At 46.8% G+C, this 16,971-nt stretch overlaps 1 protein-coding gene across 1 annotated transcript in view; it reads left to right on the top strand.

Moving 5' to 3' along the window:
- Positions 1 to 16,971, top strand: part of Sema3c (semaphorin 3C) — a 146,797-nt gene that overhangs the window by 99,245 nt on the left and 30,581 nt on the right. The window contains exons 10-12 of the mRNA XM_012516494.2: positions 801 to 817; positions 941 to 1,085; positions 6,292 to 6,514. Coding sequence (XP_012371948.1) covers positions 801 to 817; positions 941 to 1,085; positions 6,292 to 6,514 — 385 coding nt within the window. The remainder of the gene's footprint in view (positions 1 to 800; positions 818 to 940; positions 1,086 to 6,291; positions 6,515 to 16,971) is intronic.

Here is a 16,971-nt window from a genome sequence, read left to right as displayed (position 1 = left end):
GACAGGTATACTGATTTTAAATTATCAGTGTTTTCCTTGGAAGATGTCTTTGGGATCTTCTTAATTCCTCTGTTACCACAGGAGTAGCCGAAATTTTACTCATAGAGAATTGAGCGAAGAAAACAATAACCAAATTCTTTTAAAAAGTGTTTATTCTGCTAAAACAAGTTCTTATCCTCTTTTTCTCAATACTAATAAGTTTAATACAGAAAAAGTAAAAGTCATGATTTCTGACTGCTGATTCTAATGATGTATAATAATATATGTTGTTTATTTTTAGGAGAACACAAACCCTTTTGAATTAGGCCTCTACTTTGTAGTAAATGCCGGAGAAATATCACTCTCACTCAAGCTGATGTAGTGGCCAAAAAATATTTGAGGGAGCCAAACCTACCTGAGACTTCACTAACTAAAGATTATTAATGAGTCCTTTGTGGATTCCTCTTTTGTCTGTGACACACAGAGGAGGACCAAAATCAATGACAACTTAGACTATTAGGAAAACTACATATCATCTTACTATAAAAAGATGGTGTTCTTTTTATTAGTGGGATTTATTTCAGAATTACATGTGTTAGCTTACGCTAAGAGTGATTTGGAATTCAAATTGGTATCATAAAATCACCAGTACGTTGTTTTGCTTGCTAAAATGAGCTGGTTAAAAATGTCTTTGTCCTATTTTGGGAAACATTCCAAGAATTTTCCCTTAACTTGTTACTGACTACGACCTCCGAGTGAGTTCAATGCCCGAATGCTTTATGCATCAGTGCGTCATTTCAATTCAGCAAAAGCGGCTTCAGCCTTACACTTCCGCACAGTGGCGGTCAAGTTTCCCGGGATGAGCTAGGCCAGCTCCATGCGGTCGGCTTCCCCACCTGGCTTCAACAGAGTGGCGCCGCTCGGCACGTAAGCAAACAGACCCTGGCGCTTGTTTCGGCAGCTCCGTCTTCCGAGGCTCCGCGGTGTGCGTGTACCACCTGGCTGACATCCAGACCGTGTTCAACGGGCCCTTCGCGCACAAAGAGGGCCCGAACCACCAGCTCATCTCCTACCAGGGGCGCATCCCGTACCCGCGGCCTGGAACCGTGAGTGTCTGGGGAGGGGTGGCTGCTGTCACGCCTGCCACCAACAGAAACTGACCGCCAGTGAGTGTTTATTAACCAGAACTCTAGCCCTCGTGCTGTGCTCACCCTGCGCTTTCACTTGAAGCAGTCCTGTTCCAGGAACCGCAGATTTGGGGCCTTACTAACCTGTCACGTGCGGCGTCCTGCTCCAATTTTAAGGTGCTATTGCTGACAAAATCTCCTTTAGATTCCAAAACGCCACACAAGGCCAACAAAGCAGGTGTATTTTTCTAATTATAATCAAATAGCTTCTGAAACTTCAAAAGTGTTAGTCTTTCAGGGGAAGCTGAAATATTTGGATACTGGTTATTTTCAAAAACACTTCCCTAAGTTAAAGAACCCTGCCTGTTTTACTGAAGGTCTAACAAAGTGAAAATTAACTTAGATGCGACTCGGGGGGAGATTTATTTCTTTTCCTGAGGGCCCCTGGGAGTTGATCTGGCCCTAGCTTCCTGTCAGTGGAGGAAATGCAGAGGCGGCTGTGAAGTCCGGGCTTTATTGATGGTCCTCTAATAACCGTGGGCATTATACAGGAGTAGCTGGGCTTGCACACTCCAGTTCCATCCTCCCTTAATCTCCAACAAACCTCCCCAGAGGAACCTATCAAGAACATAGGCCCAGAGGCAGCTAAGAGTGGGCCAAGCTGGTTCGGCATGGGAACTTGCGGCACAGAGCCTCACAGGTGTGCTGTGGGCCTCCTTGCGGGCTCTCCCGGCAGAGGATGTGCTCTGTGTGCTCTTCTTCTCGGCTGAACACATCACAGTGGTAACCACATTAGCCTTGCTGGAAATGCTAGCACCATGGCAATGGGCAGATGCTGCAAGTCGGGGCTGCCTTCGCCCCTGAAGGAAACCACCCCAGCCCCCACCTGTCTTGCCCCTCAACTGTACCACCACTGCAAAGCTGCCTCCGCTCACAGAGAGAGCTCTGAGAAACGTAGTGAGAAGCCGCTGGGGTCAAGAGCCGTTGTTCTCCATTGATGGCCACAGCTCAGCCCTTTTTAGCAAAAACCAAAATAAACCTATGCGGAATTTGGTCTCTGTTTGCAGTGTCTCAGCTTTTAAGGGTAAGCATTTTTCCTTCTCTGTTCTAAAGCAGGGTGGAACAAGCCAGGGCTGGGTGACACACATCTGGGCCAGGCTCTGTGCCAAAAGGGAGTAGGACACACTTAAGACATATTTCTATAATGTGGTTTCTTCCATCTGGTGTTGAGACCAGAACAGCTCTTTTAAATCCAAAAATTGTCAGATGAGTGGTCCTGAGGGGAAAGAGGGGCAGGGTGGAGTAGCGACCTTGGAGGTCCTCCCGGAAAAATGAGCTTCCCGAAGACCAGGGCCTCCACCCTGCTCGGGCGGGACTCATGAAGTCAGCCCAGCTCAGTGATTCAGAGCAGCCCTGTGGGTCTCTGGACCAGCCTCCCTGCTCACGTGACCAGGGGATCAGCAGCCAGCATCCCAGTGTTCCTTCCCTGGTCACCAGCTAGGAATGCTGCCTCTGAAGTCCTCCCAGGGAAGGATCAACTAGGATTGTCCCCCTCTATTTCCCCACACAGTAGTCTGGTTGCCAGGTCAACCCCATAAATATATGACCCTGGCAGAAATCCTATACCCTCATTCGAGTGCTCCTTGTTGGTGCTGCCTTTCCAGCCGGGCTGCTCACTATGTGAGCAAAGGGCCTCGCAGGCTGCCCCAGTCAGTGGCAGGAGGCCAGGCGGCACTGTCATAACGTTTTCCATCAGGAACTCAAGTTTGTGGGAGAAACAAGACACCTTGGTATGTTGCAAAGGGCAGCCAAAGACTGCACACACTCTCAGAGGCCCAGCTAACAAATTACATTATTCTGGTGCAACTCGTACAAAGCTTCTACAGAGACTAATGTTGTATGTATCATACATCCTTTTAAGGCAGGGCTAAATATAAGTTTCTTAGTTTAATATCTATTTGTAAGTGTAGCCGAAGCCTCGACTTCAATGTCCAAGGAATTATGATCCCCTAACTTCCTCAACCTTTGCTTTCCCATCTCCAAACTTCTTCCCCAACCTGGAAGCCAAGACTCCTACACCGCTCTGGACTACTTAAGGACAGTTGCTGAGTAGAGTTTAGCTCCTGGAGAACACAGCTCCAGCCTCACTCGCAGCGGCGGCGCGGATGTCCTAGTGGGCCCTGAGTGTTCTGCTACGAGGGGCTCAGTTCACTGTTTCCTTAGGTCCGAGACCAGGAGGAAGTTCAGGCATCTTGTCTGGGCCTGGAGTGCCACGATAGTGCCACCAGTGTCTACAATGGGCAGTCCCCTCTCAACTTGCTACTTTTGTCATCCCTCATTCTATGTCTTAGCAGCAAATTTTACACCATGAATAGTGCAGCAGCTACTGTCCAAAACTTCTATAAACTTAAACATAGGTCCCTACTTTGAGACTCCTCTTTCTAAGGGAAAAGTTCACTATGAGCGCATAAAAACTTTGTACGATATGACAACCATTGCTGAATTCCCATTATTTTGTTCAGTGAAATTTAGTAACATTTCCAATATTTGTTTGTTTGTTTACTATTTTGTAGTATCTTTAAATTTTTTTGAAAGAGAAAACAATTATTTTCCAATGGAGTCTAAGTACAGGAGTATAAGTTCATTGATTTGAGCTCATTTGCTTGGATCTTTTATTTTATAGTTATGGTTTCAAGCAAACTTACCAAGTGTCTTATCTGATTTTTCTGTTATCTTTAAGTAAGAGCCAGAAGCTAGGCATGTATAGTTTATGAAGTTCTTCACTCCCAAGCCTGTGCTCACTGGGAATAGTTAAGGCTTGCCTGGTGACCTGCGCTGACTTTGGATCTTTCTGGAGCTTGCAAATGTGGATGCTTGCAAGTGCTCAGGGTGCAGCATGGCTTCACAAGCCATAATTAGTGGTGCTTCATGACAGTCTGGAACTGTTCACAGTGCCCATGCACTGTTCTTTCCATGCTTTCATTTGCTGAGCAATGCCTTTTCTTTTCCACTTTGAGTGAAGAAACGAAGAAGAAAACACCCGTAATTCCACACTTTGCAGAAGCAAGGAGCACATCCGTCAGCTCAGCGCAACCTCAAATGAAACTCTTTGTCTTCGGCTTGGTCTTCAGTGTGGGCAGTTTGTAGACAAGCATTCTTAAACATGAAGCCTTCTCTTAACATAAAGACATGTGAACTGAAGGTAGTGGAATAAGGACATAAACAGTTTGCTCTGTCTCCTTCCTTCCTTCCCTAAGTCAGATCATTGCCCCCAGTGTCTTCTTCCAAAGAGAAAGCCACATTCCCTGGCCCTGTGCAAAGCTTTCCACGTGCTAACTCTTCAAGCTAATCTAGAAACTGCAGCTGTGAGGTTGCCTGACTCAGTAATATCACACTGGCCACTTGTGGAGACGCACTGGCAAATACTGTCCTGTCTGGCGAGTGACATCGAGGCATCAGTACTCCAGACTGCTCCATGGGTTCAAATCTGAGATGTCCATGTTCCTGTTGGTACCCAAAGTTGTTTTCCTTTCTTAACAGAGTAAACTTTAAATATCTGTTTGATTGCACACAAAATTGTCCCTTGCTGGTTTTTTTGCTAAAATCTAGCAAAACAGCCTCATACTGCTGCACAGGACAAGTCGCTGGGAACTGGCGGCCATGGATACCTTTGGATAACACGTGACTGACTGTCCAGCTGGTCCCAGTCACCTCACATCCCAGCCTGTACCCATGGCCAGCAATCAGGAAGCTTGCTTGGCTCCTTCCCTCTTCCCTCCAGTCTCTCTAATGAGGAGAGATGAAACTAGAACTGGAGTGCTGTGAGTTTCAAGAAATATCCCAGAGTCCCAGAACGATTCTGTTCCTGGAAATGAAGCTATTGTGAGGAATTCGGCAGGGTTTCACAAGTAGCTCTTATGTGTGTCACACTGTACAGTTTTGCTGAAATAACTCAGTGCTCCACTCATAATCCCTAGCAAGTTGCAATTCCAATCCCCAGAAGTTCCCAGCTTACCTTGGGCTTGGCGTAGTGCACACTATAAGGGGTTCATTCCCCTCAGAGGCCCTGGTCAGCATCTCTTTCCGGAACTCACAAGCCTTCCACAGCTTGATCCTTTAGCTCTCTTTATTGCTTTCTGTCTGCTTCTTAGAATGTGAGGTTAGAATTCCATCTCCAGTCCAGAGTCTTGGCCCTGTTCCACGTAGGCCAACACCAAAATCACAACGGAAGGTAATGAATAATATAAGAGGCACTTGACTACATCAGTAAATATCTGTCACTAGCTTATCACCACTCTGATGGCAAAGGAGACCATTACTGCCACCCATAGGTTGCATCCTCAATCGGGGAATGGGCAGTACAGATATGAGCAATGGCTATAGGACACACTTCGGGGAGGACCATGAAGAAATGGTCAGGCTGAGGAATCAGAACAGAGTCAGGGAGAGGGAGCTGCTTTCCTGGCATTGCGTGGATAAATCACTTTCAAACTAAGACCTAGGAAAAAGAAGGGCAGGTGGGGAAGGACAACGGTGAGGGGAGAGCTGGTGCAGCCGGAAAGGCTCTGAGGTCCAGGGCAGCAGGGCACAGCGGGGAGGCAACAGGGCCGCACCCCGGGCTTGCGAGCATCAAGGCTGCTGGGGTCAGCCTCTTAGAGACGGCCAGGACAGGGTCTCCTCCAGAGAGGATGGCGCGTCTTATGCCCTATGTTCACCTTCTGCACCCCTCCTCAAGGGGAAATTGGTGGGATGAAATTCACACATCTTTGATTCCTGCTTGAATTTGAAGTTACCCCCTGATTTATCTGAACTAATAGCACCATGAAATGGTATCCATGGGATTTTGATTTTTAAACCATATGCTGTCTAATACAAAAATTAAAAAATAGAAAAGTGATGGATTAGGAGAGTAAAAATCATACTAAGTACAAAAGGGCCTCTCACTCTGGAAATAAATGTGGTGTGGTCCATGGGCCCAGCCTCATTCGGGGACCACTCCAAACACATTCGCCCAGTTTCTAGGTACAACTGTACATGAGTCAGGCTATTTATTTTCTCTGCAGTGAGTGACAAAACACTTAAAATTACTTGACCTTCCGTGCATTTTTGAAAAGAGACTTTTTGATTATCACTAAAATAAAGTGACTTTTATACTGTTGTTCATCATTGTAATGCCTTGTTTCAGTGTCCAGGAGGAGCATTTACACCCAACATGCGAACCACCAAGGAGTTCCCGGATGATGTGGTCACTTTCATCCGGAACCATCCACTCATGTACAACTCCATCTACCCAATCCACAGGCGGCCTCTGATGGTCCGCACAGGGACTGACTACAAGTATACCAAGATCGCGGTGGACCGCGTGAGTGCGGCGGATGGCCGGTACCATGTCCTGTTTCTGGGAACCGGTGAGTGAGTGCAAGCTTTGCTACACAGGAGTACACGAGAAAGCAGAAGGACTCCAGGGCCTCCCTTTGCCCGAGTGAGCTATTTCATCTCTCTGTGTCCCTGTCTCCACATCTGTGCCTGGGGCCATCCATACGAATTACTCTGCAGGATATCTGAGGGAAGAAATGAATTAGTACGCCTGGAGCATCTAGACTAGGTCTGGCACCTGCTAAAGAGTGCTAGAAGGAGAGTGAGGGCTGGACAAGAACGTGCAGTGTGTGTGAGCACACAAGCAAGGCGGAGCCCGGAGCAGGGCACGTTCAGACTTCTCACCCTGGACCTGGAGCCCTTTCCTTAGCGTGGTGATAGTGGTGCGTAGCACACTCCAGCAAACATTTGCAAACACACCGAACTAGAACACAGGTGGCCCTACTGAAAATATCTATGCGGCTATTTTAATACTCCCCAACATTCCAAGCGGTTGGTGCACTAGAGTGGAAGGCCAGCGGAAGTGTTCTTGTTCGCAGGGTCACAGGCGTCCGTGACATGAGTGATAAGTGCGCAGGGTTTGTGATGGTGGTTCTCAGAGTGTGGCCTGCTGAAGAAATAGAGGCTCGCAGCTCCAGGCTCTCAAAGGCTGAGCTGTGAACACTCTCAGTAATTCTGGTGCTCCTCAAAGTTTGGGAATGATTACATGAGGGTAAGGAACCTCAGGCAGCTGGTCAGGCTGTATTAAAAATATATTTCTCTGCCTGGTTTATGTCATTTCCTGTGGTGTCCTCAGTCCATCTGTGTCCTAAATAATAGGGTTCCTCACACCCCTGACTGCCACACAGCAGTGACAGGATCTCAGACTCGCTGCATTTCATAATCTGTCTGTGAAATACAGTAGTTCCTCCTCTGACTCAGGAACCAGACGTAAAACAGGTCTGCAGAAGTCATTATGTGGACTACGGCAATGATGGAGATAGATTCTGAACTACAGAGGGATTTATGCTCAGACTTCAATCAATTTAAAATTATGGTTACTTATTCTTGGCGAACTAAACTTTCCAGGGAGTGTTTTTGTCATAAAGTTCTTATTTTTATCCCTTTTTATTCTTCTACCTAAATTCCCCAATCTGAATCTTTCAGACTTTGAGTTGGAAATTTCAGAGTGAAAATCTTCAAGAATGCATGATTTGGCCTCCTCTCGTGTGGACGTCTAGGTTTTCAGCTCCTCTCTGCTAGAGAAAAGTATTTCAGTGCCAGACAAACCATCCCTCCCTCTCCTCTCAGGCCTGGTGCCTGCCCCCCACCCCTCCTGGACCCCGTCCCCTTATGTTCCTTCCGAGGGCGTTGTTGTCAATACATGCTCTCAGCCCATGACCACACTCATCCTGGACACCACAGCTTGAGGGCGGATATCCCCCTTTCTCCTCCTCTCCCTCCATCCCTTTTTTTTTTTTTTTTTTTTCGGAACCAGGGATTGAACTCAGGCCCTTGTGCTTGCCAGGGAAGCACTTACTCCACTGAGCCATCTCCCTGACCCCTCCCTCCATCCCTTCTTGCCATCCTCCTTTGGAAAGGCTCTCTTTCTGTTTTCCTTTTCAGTTCTTTCTTTAAATTCCTTTCCTCTTCCTTCCCTCCTCCCTGCCCATCTCTTATTCCTCTTCCCATTGCTAAATATTTTCTTACTAACATTTTCCCATTTTGTTCCTTATCCATGCTCTGAGTTTCTCACACGAGGGAAGCAATGCACCATTTAAACTCACTTGTCTGATTTATGTCACTTGAGATATGGTCTCAACGTGCATCCTCTCACCAGATAGCCTCAGGGTCACCTTTCTTTAGGGCAGCATAGTACTCTATTGTATGTAAATACACATTTTCTTGGCACATTTGTCTATGTATAGGTATATAAGCTGTTTCCAACACTTAGTTATTGTTCTTCCTTGTATTTGTCCTTCATTTTTCCTCCACTGTACCTTGGCTTAAAATCTTCACTCCAGGATGTAAAACTGCACATACTTCTCCACCCACTGTCACCTCTGATTCATAGCTGATTCTGCCAGCATCTGGAATGTTCTCATTATAAGAAAATTCAGCCACACTTAGTGGCGCACCCCGATAATCCCAGATGCTCTAGAAGCTGAGGCAGGAAATTTTCAAATTCAAATCCACCTTGGGCAAGTATTGAGACCCTGTCTCAATTGTCTTTGACAAAGGGTCTGAGGTAAGTCACTAGAATACTGCTGGGTTCAATCTCTAGTACACAAAACAGAAAACCCAGTCTTCTAGCTCTTGGAGACTAACTTCTCTGGGTAGATTACAGGACCTGGTTAGTTTAATTAATGTTTGTCAAAATAAATTAAAATCATAATGATGTCCACTGTCACTCACATAATGAAATAAATTCATAAATGCCTATGAAAGCTAATCTTTGTATGCACACACACTACACTCTCCAGAGACCTAGAGCCCTGTATTGTTGAAAAGTTGCTTTCAGCCTCAGCTCTGATCCCCCAGTGTGGAACTTGCATTTGAAAAGTATGTAATACTGCGTTCTTTCCAGAAGCATCTCGGTCTTATTTTACCTTTCCTTCTTTAAGTCTTCTTCTATATAAAAAAAGTATTATTTCTTTTAATCTTCTTGGAGACTGACTTAAAGGAGGACTTTGATGCTGTAATTGAATGTTTTTTATATGAATCTATATAAAATATGTGAATGTCATGGATGGAATTTTCAGGCCTCTTAAAACTGTGCATCAATATTTTTGCAGATGCAAGACAGTAAGAAACATGCTTTTCAAAACTTCTTTAGCTTCTTGCTCTATACAAGTTTCTGGCACCTTTGTGGAAACATTTTAAGCTGGTATTTAAGCACTAGTGTCATTTTCTAAAACAACATTGAGCACATGTTCTTAATTATAATGGGATGCTTTGCTCAGGATCACTTACAAAGCCTTGTGCGTGTGGTGGGGACTCCGCCCTACCAGGAAAGTGTGGGCTCCGGCCGCACCTCTGCCAGCAGCGCCCTTCCGGAGAAATGTGTGCTCACTCCGCCGCTGTCCCATGTTCACACCGTTACATCAAGTCACACTCTGAATTCAGACAAGGCTCACATTTCATAGGAACTCTACCTACTGGTACACACCCACAATGTAGTCACTACCCAGCGATTCTTGGATTGCTAGGGCAATTTCCTCCAAAAGAGTGTTTGTGCTCGTGTGTCCCTCAAAGGCAGCCGTGTATCTTTGGCTGGCATGGCTCTTGGGGGAATCACAGGGCACTGCTCGGGGACTGCTTAGCCTTTTTGAGTTGAAATGGAAAAACGTATCATTATATGAGTTTTGCAAAATTTCCAAGTATAAGAGATCCTTTCAGCTGTCACAGATAAACAATAGTGCTCTAATTTTGGCCGCAAGGAGGAAATCTGTCATAATCTCCCTTCTACTCTTCGTTCTATTAATCTTTCAGGGAAATTAAATTAACACATCAGATGTCAAGGAAAACGCCACAGGGAACACTTAGTGACAGTTCATTGGAGAGCAAGCCGTGTAATGATATTTAATATGGTGCCATGAATGGCTTTGTACCCCCACCATGGCCCTGGTAGCTAGCTGTGTGGGTGCTGTGCCTGGCATTAAGGACTCTGCCCTGCTGGTCATCATCACCTGGAACTCCAGCAGAGCCAGAGACGCTAGGAGCCTTGCCTTCCACTCCTGGGAAACTAGCCCTGCTTATTTCTTATGAGCTGCCAGATGCAAGCAAAGAGAAATAAGTAAATAAATAAATAGAAAAAAGAAGGAAAGAATAAAAAAGGAAGCAAGGAAGGAGAAAACAAGTTTTGTCTTTTTACTTTTTACACATTAGTTTTATTATGAACACCTGGCCTGGGGTTGTCCACCTATAATTTATGGACTGCATCTACCCAGGCCGCTGCATGTTCTATATGGTACATAAGCAAAGAGTGCTGTTTCCCCTGGTGGAATGATATATAGTTATCAACAGAAGTAATGTTAATATTCCTGGGATTCAAGGCTCTTGAGGTTTGATCAGAATGCAGCCACACCCTTCACCTGTGCATTGTCTGTGACTGCTGTGGTGCCCTAGTGGCAGAGTCAGGCAGGTGACACAGAGACTGGGGTCTGCAGAGTCTGCAATGCATGCATATTTATCAGCCTTTCACGGGAAAAGTTTCTAGATGCTTGCTTTGGTTCATAACTATAAATTTTGCAAAATTAACCTTTCTAAGAAGCTATTTCCCAGTATGTAGAGGTAATAAAGAAATATATGATGTTGCTTAAAATAAATATTGCTTTTCTATCTTACATCACAAGCACCTAGCTATTTTGTTAACATTCGAGCCAAGAGCTATGTATGCTAAATTATTTTCCCACTCAGCCTTGCCCTTACCCCTTCTAAGAGAGAGTACAGTTTAAAATATTCAGATCCAGGCTTTGCTATATCCTGTGAGATTTGTAAATTTCCTTCTTTTCCTTTTCCACTTTTAGGAAGGGCTGAAAGCAGCAGGGAAGGTCTCTCCACGATTAACAATTTCTGATTTAACTTTGCTGCCTACTGCTCACATTCAGGCCACTCCTGCGAAGAGAGTATGCTACGCAGATGAGAGATTCCTACCTATTTTCCTAGTGCTTCTGGAGTAAGGAAAATATTTTCGTGCTGGGGTCGGGTTCAGATATAGTCTGTCAAATCCATATTTTTTTCACTGTACACGAATCCAAGTCACATGCAGGCTGTGATGAAAGACTGAGAGTATTCTTGTGAATGGTGCTAAAGGTTTAAGGTGATTTAATATCACCGTGCTTTTTAATGCGGAGTCAATGCACATGGTGTTCTGCCAGGATTCTTATAACGCCTGCGCTGGTTCATGCTTCTCACTAGCTTCTGTGGAGCTCGGAGAGTATTGAGTTCAGTGCTGGCTCCAGACAGTCTTTGGGAAGTGTGGAGTCCGGAAGTGGGTGCCACGTGCCCAGCAGGGTCTCACACTTGCCCACAGCCTTGGGCCTACCTGGCTTCCTACGGGCTTAGGCTCTGGCAGCTGCAGCTCTTAAAGTGCACTTAATGGGCTGCAGGGCAGGAATGCTGATGTTCAGGACTATCCTACAGTGCCTCATGTAGGATGGGATCTCTGGAGGGGTGTGCTTTAGCCCAGAAAAACCCACTGCTGGGTAGAAGTTCGACATGAGCATCATTCTGGGATGATGTCTGGATTTTCTCTTTGCTTAGGAGACCACTTCGTAAGTCACTGGGTTTTAATACCACTACAAGTCAAAGCAGAGTCTGGAAACTTCTGACCACTCACCCTGGGTGTAGGGGGATTTTCACAGCACGTGTTGCTGAGGCACAGAGTAGAAGGATGCCTGGATGGAGTGGGAGAGAGGACAGCTTGCAGAGTTGTGGCCCCGTGACCATGTAGAGGTGCAGGGAAGAGGGAGTTGGGAAAAGAAAGAAAACCAGGACACGGTCCCCAGCAAGACCGCAGATCCAGAGACACATCTCCTTTTTTTAATTTAAAAAATATTTATTTATTTATTTATTTATTTATTTATTTATTTATTTATTTGGTGCAGGGTCTCTTTACACAGCGCAGACTCATAGTGATCCTCCTGTGTCAGCCTCCCCAGTGCTGGGATTACAGGCATGTCCAACCACACCCGGTTTCAGTGGCCAGCACCGCACATCTGGGGTTCCAGGGCTTACAGGACATGTGGTACTGGGGACGGGACCCAGATCCTTGCACTTGCCAGGCAGGTACTTAGACCATGGAGCTATCTTCCTAGTCACATACATCTTCTTTGAAGGTGTTGCTTGAAAAGATAATTTACAGATACCAAGTATCTGGCAATTGGTGAAAATTGTTTCAGAAGGCAGGATCACCTCACGAAGCTCCTCATGCATCTGGTGCTAGGCAAAGCGCGCAGTCTCACGGGAGGGCTCTCTAAACCTCAGGAGCACCAGCTGCTCAGATTGCCTGCTTACTTAGTGTGCTGCTTAGGACAAAAATAAGCATGCTTTCTTCAGCTTTCTAAGATGTTACCCTGACAGTGATGCCGATTCTTTGCCAGGCTTATGCCCCCTCCATCCAGCCATGGTAAGCCCTCAGTGAGGGTGGAGTTGGCAGGCGGTGGGCTGCCTGGGCCCAGGAACGCCGTGGCAGTCTCCAAGTAGCCCACTCACCACACACAGAGGCACCAGGGACATGGAGAGGGGAGCCAGCAAGGGCTGCTTGTTAGCCTCCCGGGTTCCAGGGGACCTTGGCGAAGTGGAGGTCACTCATACCTGCGCCTAGTGCGCAGCACGCGCTGAGTGTGAACAGCCACTGTCTGCCTGCACACGGGGAACACTCACCCTCCTCACATCCCTGCCTCATGTTCTCATTTGCCAACTCTCCTTTCGTTCGTTTTGGTGGTTGTTCCCACACTGGGGACCTAACCCAGCGCCCTGGCACTACTTCTGCAGTGCATTTTTATTTTTTTATTTTCAGATAGGGTCTCACGCAGTTGCCAGATGGGATTCCAACTTGTGGTCTTTCTGCCTCAGCCTCTCAAGGTGCCGTTGTGAGGCACACCCAGCCTACATGTCCTTTCTTCAGCAGAGGGAATTCTTAGCATCTCCCCATTGTGTAGGAAGGAGGTGTGTGTCCCCACCTAAGTGGGTGCTGCCACAGTTGTGCTGAAGTCGGTGTTGGCCTTGCCTTCCTGATGCACGAGCTGTAGCTCCTCAGTCCATCCTCAGGATGCAATTTCTTCCAGGAGTCCAAGAGGCATCTCACGGGCTGCAAAAAAGACACCAATAGACTTTGCCTTGAGGGAGGCTGGGACTCATGTGTGAGTCACATGCACTGGGGTTTGTGCTGGGGACTCCTCATGGCTGTGCTGGGGGCATTCCATTTATTTATTTATTTATTTATTTATTTATTTATTTAACTTTTAGGGAAGTGTCTACAGGGTGTTCAGGGTCTCACTACTAGATTGGACTCACAGTGATTCGCCTGTTTACAGCCTCCCAAGAGCTGGGATTACAGGCATATGCCACCACGCCCAGTCTCAATTGCCACCTCAGCATTCCCAGGGGCGGGGCCAGCACAGCAGGCCTGGGGATTGAACCCCTAGCCCCTGTGCCTGTTTGCAAGTGCTTTAATCCACTAAGCTATTTGGCCAGCCCTGGCATTCTATTTAGAAAAGCAAGAGGTAAACACATTTGGGAGTGAGGTAGAGAATGCAGAAGCTCACCTCAGCACGAAAGGCCTCTGTTGTGAACTTCCTGGAAGGAAGAAGGGAAGGAGGGAGGGAGAAAGGCAGGGTGGGAAGGAGGGAGGGAGAGAGAAAGAGGTTTGGAGGGAAAGATGAAGGGAGGGAGGAAGGGAGGAGGAAGGGAGGAAGAAGGAAGGAGGAAGGAAGGAAGGAAAGAAGGGAAGAAGGAAAGACAGATGGAAGGAAAGAAAAAAGGAAGGAAGTTGATCATGGCTGTTGCCTGGGCTCCTAGTTGTGTGAAAGCCTCCCTTTTATGATTTGTTTCCTAGGCTGGTAAAGTTCAAATTCTATGAAGTGAAGAAAGCAATGTTTCACTTTAGAAATGTGACATTAATTGGAACAAAAAATGTGAGAGCAGAGCCTGAGGTACCTGGGTCTCTAGCACTGGCATCTTGGGGTTCCCTGCAGAGCTGTGGGCTCGTGTCCTCTTCCACTCACAGGGTGATGGGCGCTGAGTTCTGAGGATTCCTGGCTCCTGCTTGCTCCTTCTGCCATGAGCATATCTCCCCCACAGGAAAGACGACTCACAGGGACTTTGAACAGTACTGACCTGCAAGCAGGAGCTTTGCTAACCTGCCTGTCCAGCCTGGCCCTGCTGCACCATAGAGGTGTCAGAGCCTGGAATGTGCTGGATCTGGAGACAGAGGAACACAGGTGGTGGACTAGGAGCTAGAGCACACCGGAAGCTGAGTCTCCCTTAGAATATGAGAAAAACTCAACCACTCACAAATCTGAGTGTAAACTGGCATGGCCCAGCACTGTGGGGGGCTGAAGCAGGAAGACCCCTGTTTGAAGCTCACTCTGGGTCATTTAGAGAGACTGTCTCAAAATTTAAAATTTATAAAATAGGATGGGGTAGTAGATTTGTGAGAAGGCCTTGCATTCAATCCAATATCCACTTTCCAAACATGTTCTATTTCAGGTGTGTTGGATTTCTGGGCCCCAAACATGAAGATAATAAATTTGCATTGATTGGAGATGCTGGGTTGGTGATGATAAATTTCTGGCAGTGGCGTATCTGTGATGTTCCTCTAAAGTCTCCTTGCTGAGGAGGAGGGTGGGACTTCTAGAAGGGGCTGGACCATGGGGATGCTGCAGTTATCAATGGATTCATTCACTGAGGAGCTCAGCAGATGGGGTGCTGATATGGGGTGGGGCCTGGTTGGCGAGATCCCTTGCAGAGACTGGGCAGGAAGGTAGCATCTCTCTCCTGGCTCCTCCTCCCCTCCGCTTCCAGGCTATAGTGAGTGAACAGGTTGCCTACACCCAGGCCTCCGCCTCTACCCTGTTTCTGCTGGAAGGCAGTGAGCTCCAAACCAATCCATGAACCAAAATAAACCTCTCCTGGCTAAGGAGTGAGTGCCCAGGTCTTGGGTATCGGCAACAAGGAGAGAGACGGTGACCGGCAGCCTGCAGTACAGCTAGCTATGGAGATGCCTTTCAAGGAATTTTCAAAATAAAAATTAAACAATTCTGATGCTTTAGAACTACGGGAAAAGCCCTTACTGAAGGATGCCAGAAGATAACATATTTTATAACTTGCTTTCAGTTGGTGTGGAGTGAGATGTCGGCCTGTCACTGGCATGCCCTTATTCATTGATTGGAATTTGCTGAGCCTGTTGGATGCCAGGGCTTAGTGCCCTAGAAGGCTGTCGGCACCACTTGTCTTTAAGGATCGCATGCCTAGTAAAGGAGACAAGTCTGTGCCATGCAGCAAATATTGCTGGGCCTTGGCGAGTCTATTTGGTATCTACCTAGCTTTCTACCAATGCATACAAAATGATCCCAAGATTGTGACGCAGAACTGCGAATCCTCTTCTCCTCCAAGATTTCAGGGCTGGTGGCTAAGCTGTCCAGGGTCACACCAATGCCATTGTAGGCTGAGCCATGTTCCTTTTTGGGGTGCAGAGTCTGCTTTCAAATTTACATAGCTTTTGGTAAAATTAATTGTCTTGCTGTCACAGAAATGTGAAACTAAGAAATGTCCTTAGCTCCTTGGGACACCCCAGCTTCCCGCCACATGTCCCGAGGGCTCAGTAAGCAGATGGCTTCCTTGAGCCTGCTGGCATCTCCTGCAGTAAGCAGTGGCTCGGTTTCCTATAAAAAGCTCGCTGGTGACGGCAGTAATGCCAGAGCTCCTTTGCTCTTTTCTATGGCGTAGGAACAAATTTCTTCTTCCACTCACCCCCAGGAAAAGCAGCTCTGCAAGGTTGCGAGCGTGAAGGGTCCCCTCAGGCTGTGTCTGCCGAGTCTGTGTGTGTTCTGAGCAGATCGCTTTTGCAGTCATGTGGAGGGCACACTGAAGACAGGGAAGAGGAGCAAGCACTTGGACTGTGTCATAGAGACAGGGTGTCAGCGACAGGACTAGAGTGTCATCTGGCGCAAGTACTACTTAGGAAGACGAGGAGCTCTGATGCCGATAAATTCATCTCTGGCCTGATTTTTACATTTTCTGCTTTGCTAACAGAAGGAGAGAAATACAGTTGGCTGGCGAAGATATTAAAATCCAACAAGTAGATTTGCAAAGTTATGGATTCCTAGTTTGAAGGCCATACCCTTCTCTTGCTCTGAGCTGCTACTTGCCATCCCGAGCACATTATCTCACGATTAGATAGAAGTGGTTGTGAAAACTGAAGCTTCGAGACATCAAATCACTTGCTTGGTATCATGATGCTGCTGGAAAAAGTAATCAAACTCAAGCCCATGTCTGTCCCCAGTTGGGCTGAGGATTTGGTTCGCTATCTGGGCAGATAAGGCCAAGAGGATGTTGTTATTGAGACACTTCAGCAGGGGCTGTGCCAGTGACGGGGTAAAAGGGGCCCCGGTGATGGAGGCAGGAGCTGAATCCCTGACAGTGTTTGAGGACACAGTGGGACACTGGGAAGATCAGGGTTTAACCTGAGACTTTATCTGGCACTCGGCAGTGCAGACAGATGTGTCAGACCCATTTCTGTATGTGATTTAAACTTCAAAAGCTGATGACCAACAGTCTATTTTTTTATTTTAAAAAATGACTCAGAGAATTAGGTAAATTGTTGCTCATGTGACTCCGTAGTGTCAGAGAAGCAGTTCTTCCCCCAAACACTGCAGGATTAAAAGGAGACAGTGGGCCCATCCCACATCCTGTGTGGGGTCAGAAATGCTCAGGGAGCAACCTGAAGCCTTCGAGGTGATGGATGTGTTTGAAATGGAAATCTAAGGAAAAGCAGTTCTTTCCG

Source organism: Octodon degus, unplaced genomic scaffold (assembly GCF_000260255.1).
Source record: "Octodon degus isolate 3935 unplaced genomic scaffold, OctDeg1.0 scaffold00108, whole genome shotgun sequence".
NCBI classification, from domain to species: domain Eukaryota; kingdom Metazoa; phylum Chordata; class Mammalia; order Rodentia; family Octodontidae; genus Octodon; species Octodon degus.
The sequence above is the reverse complement of the archived record's forward strand: the minus strand, read 5'-3'. Positions and strand labels throughout refer to the sequence as shown.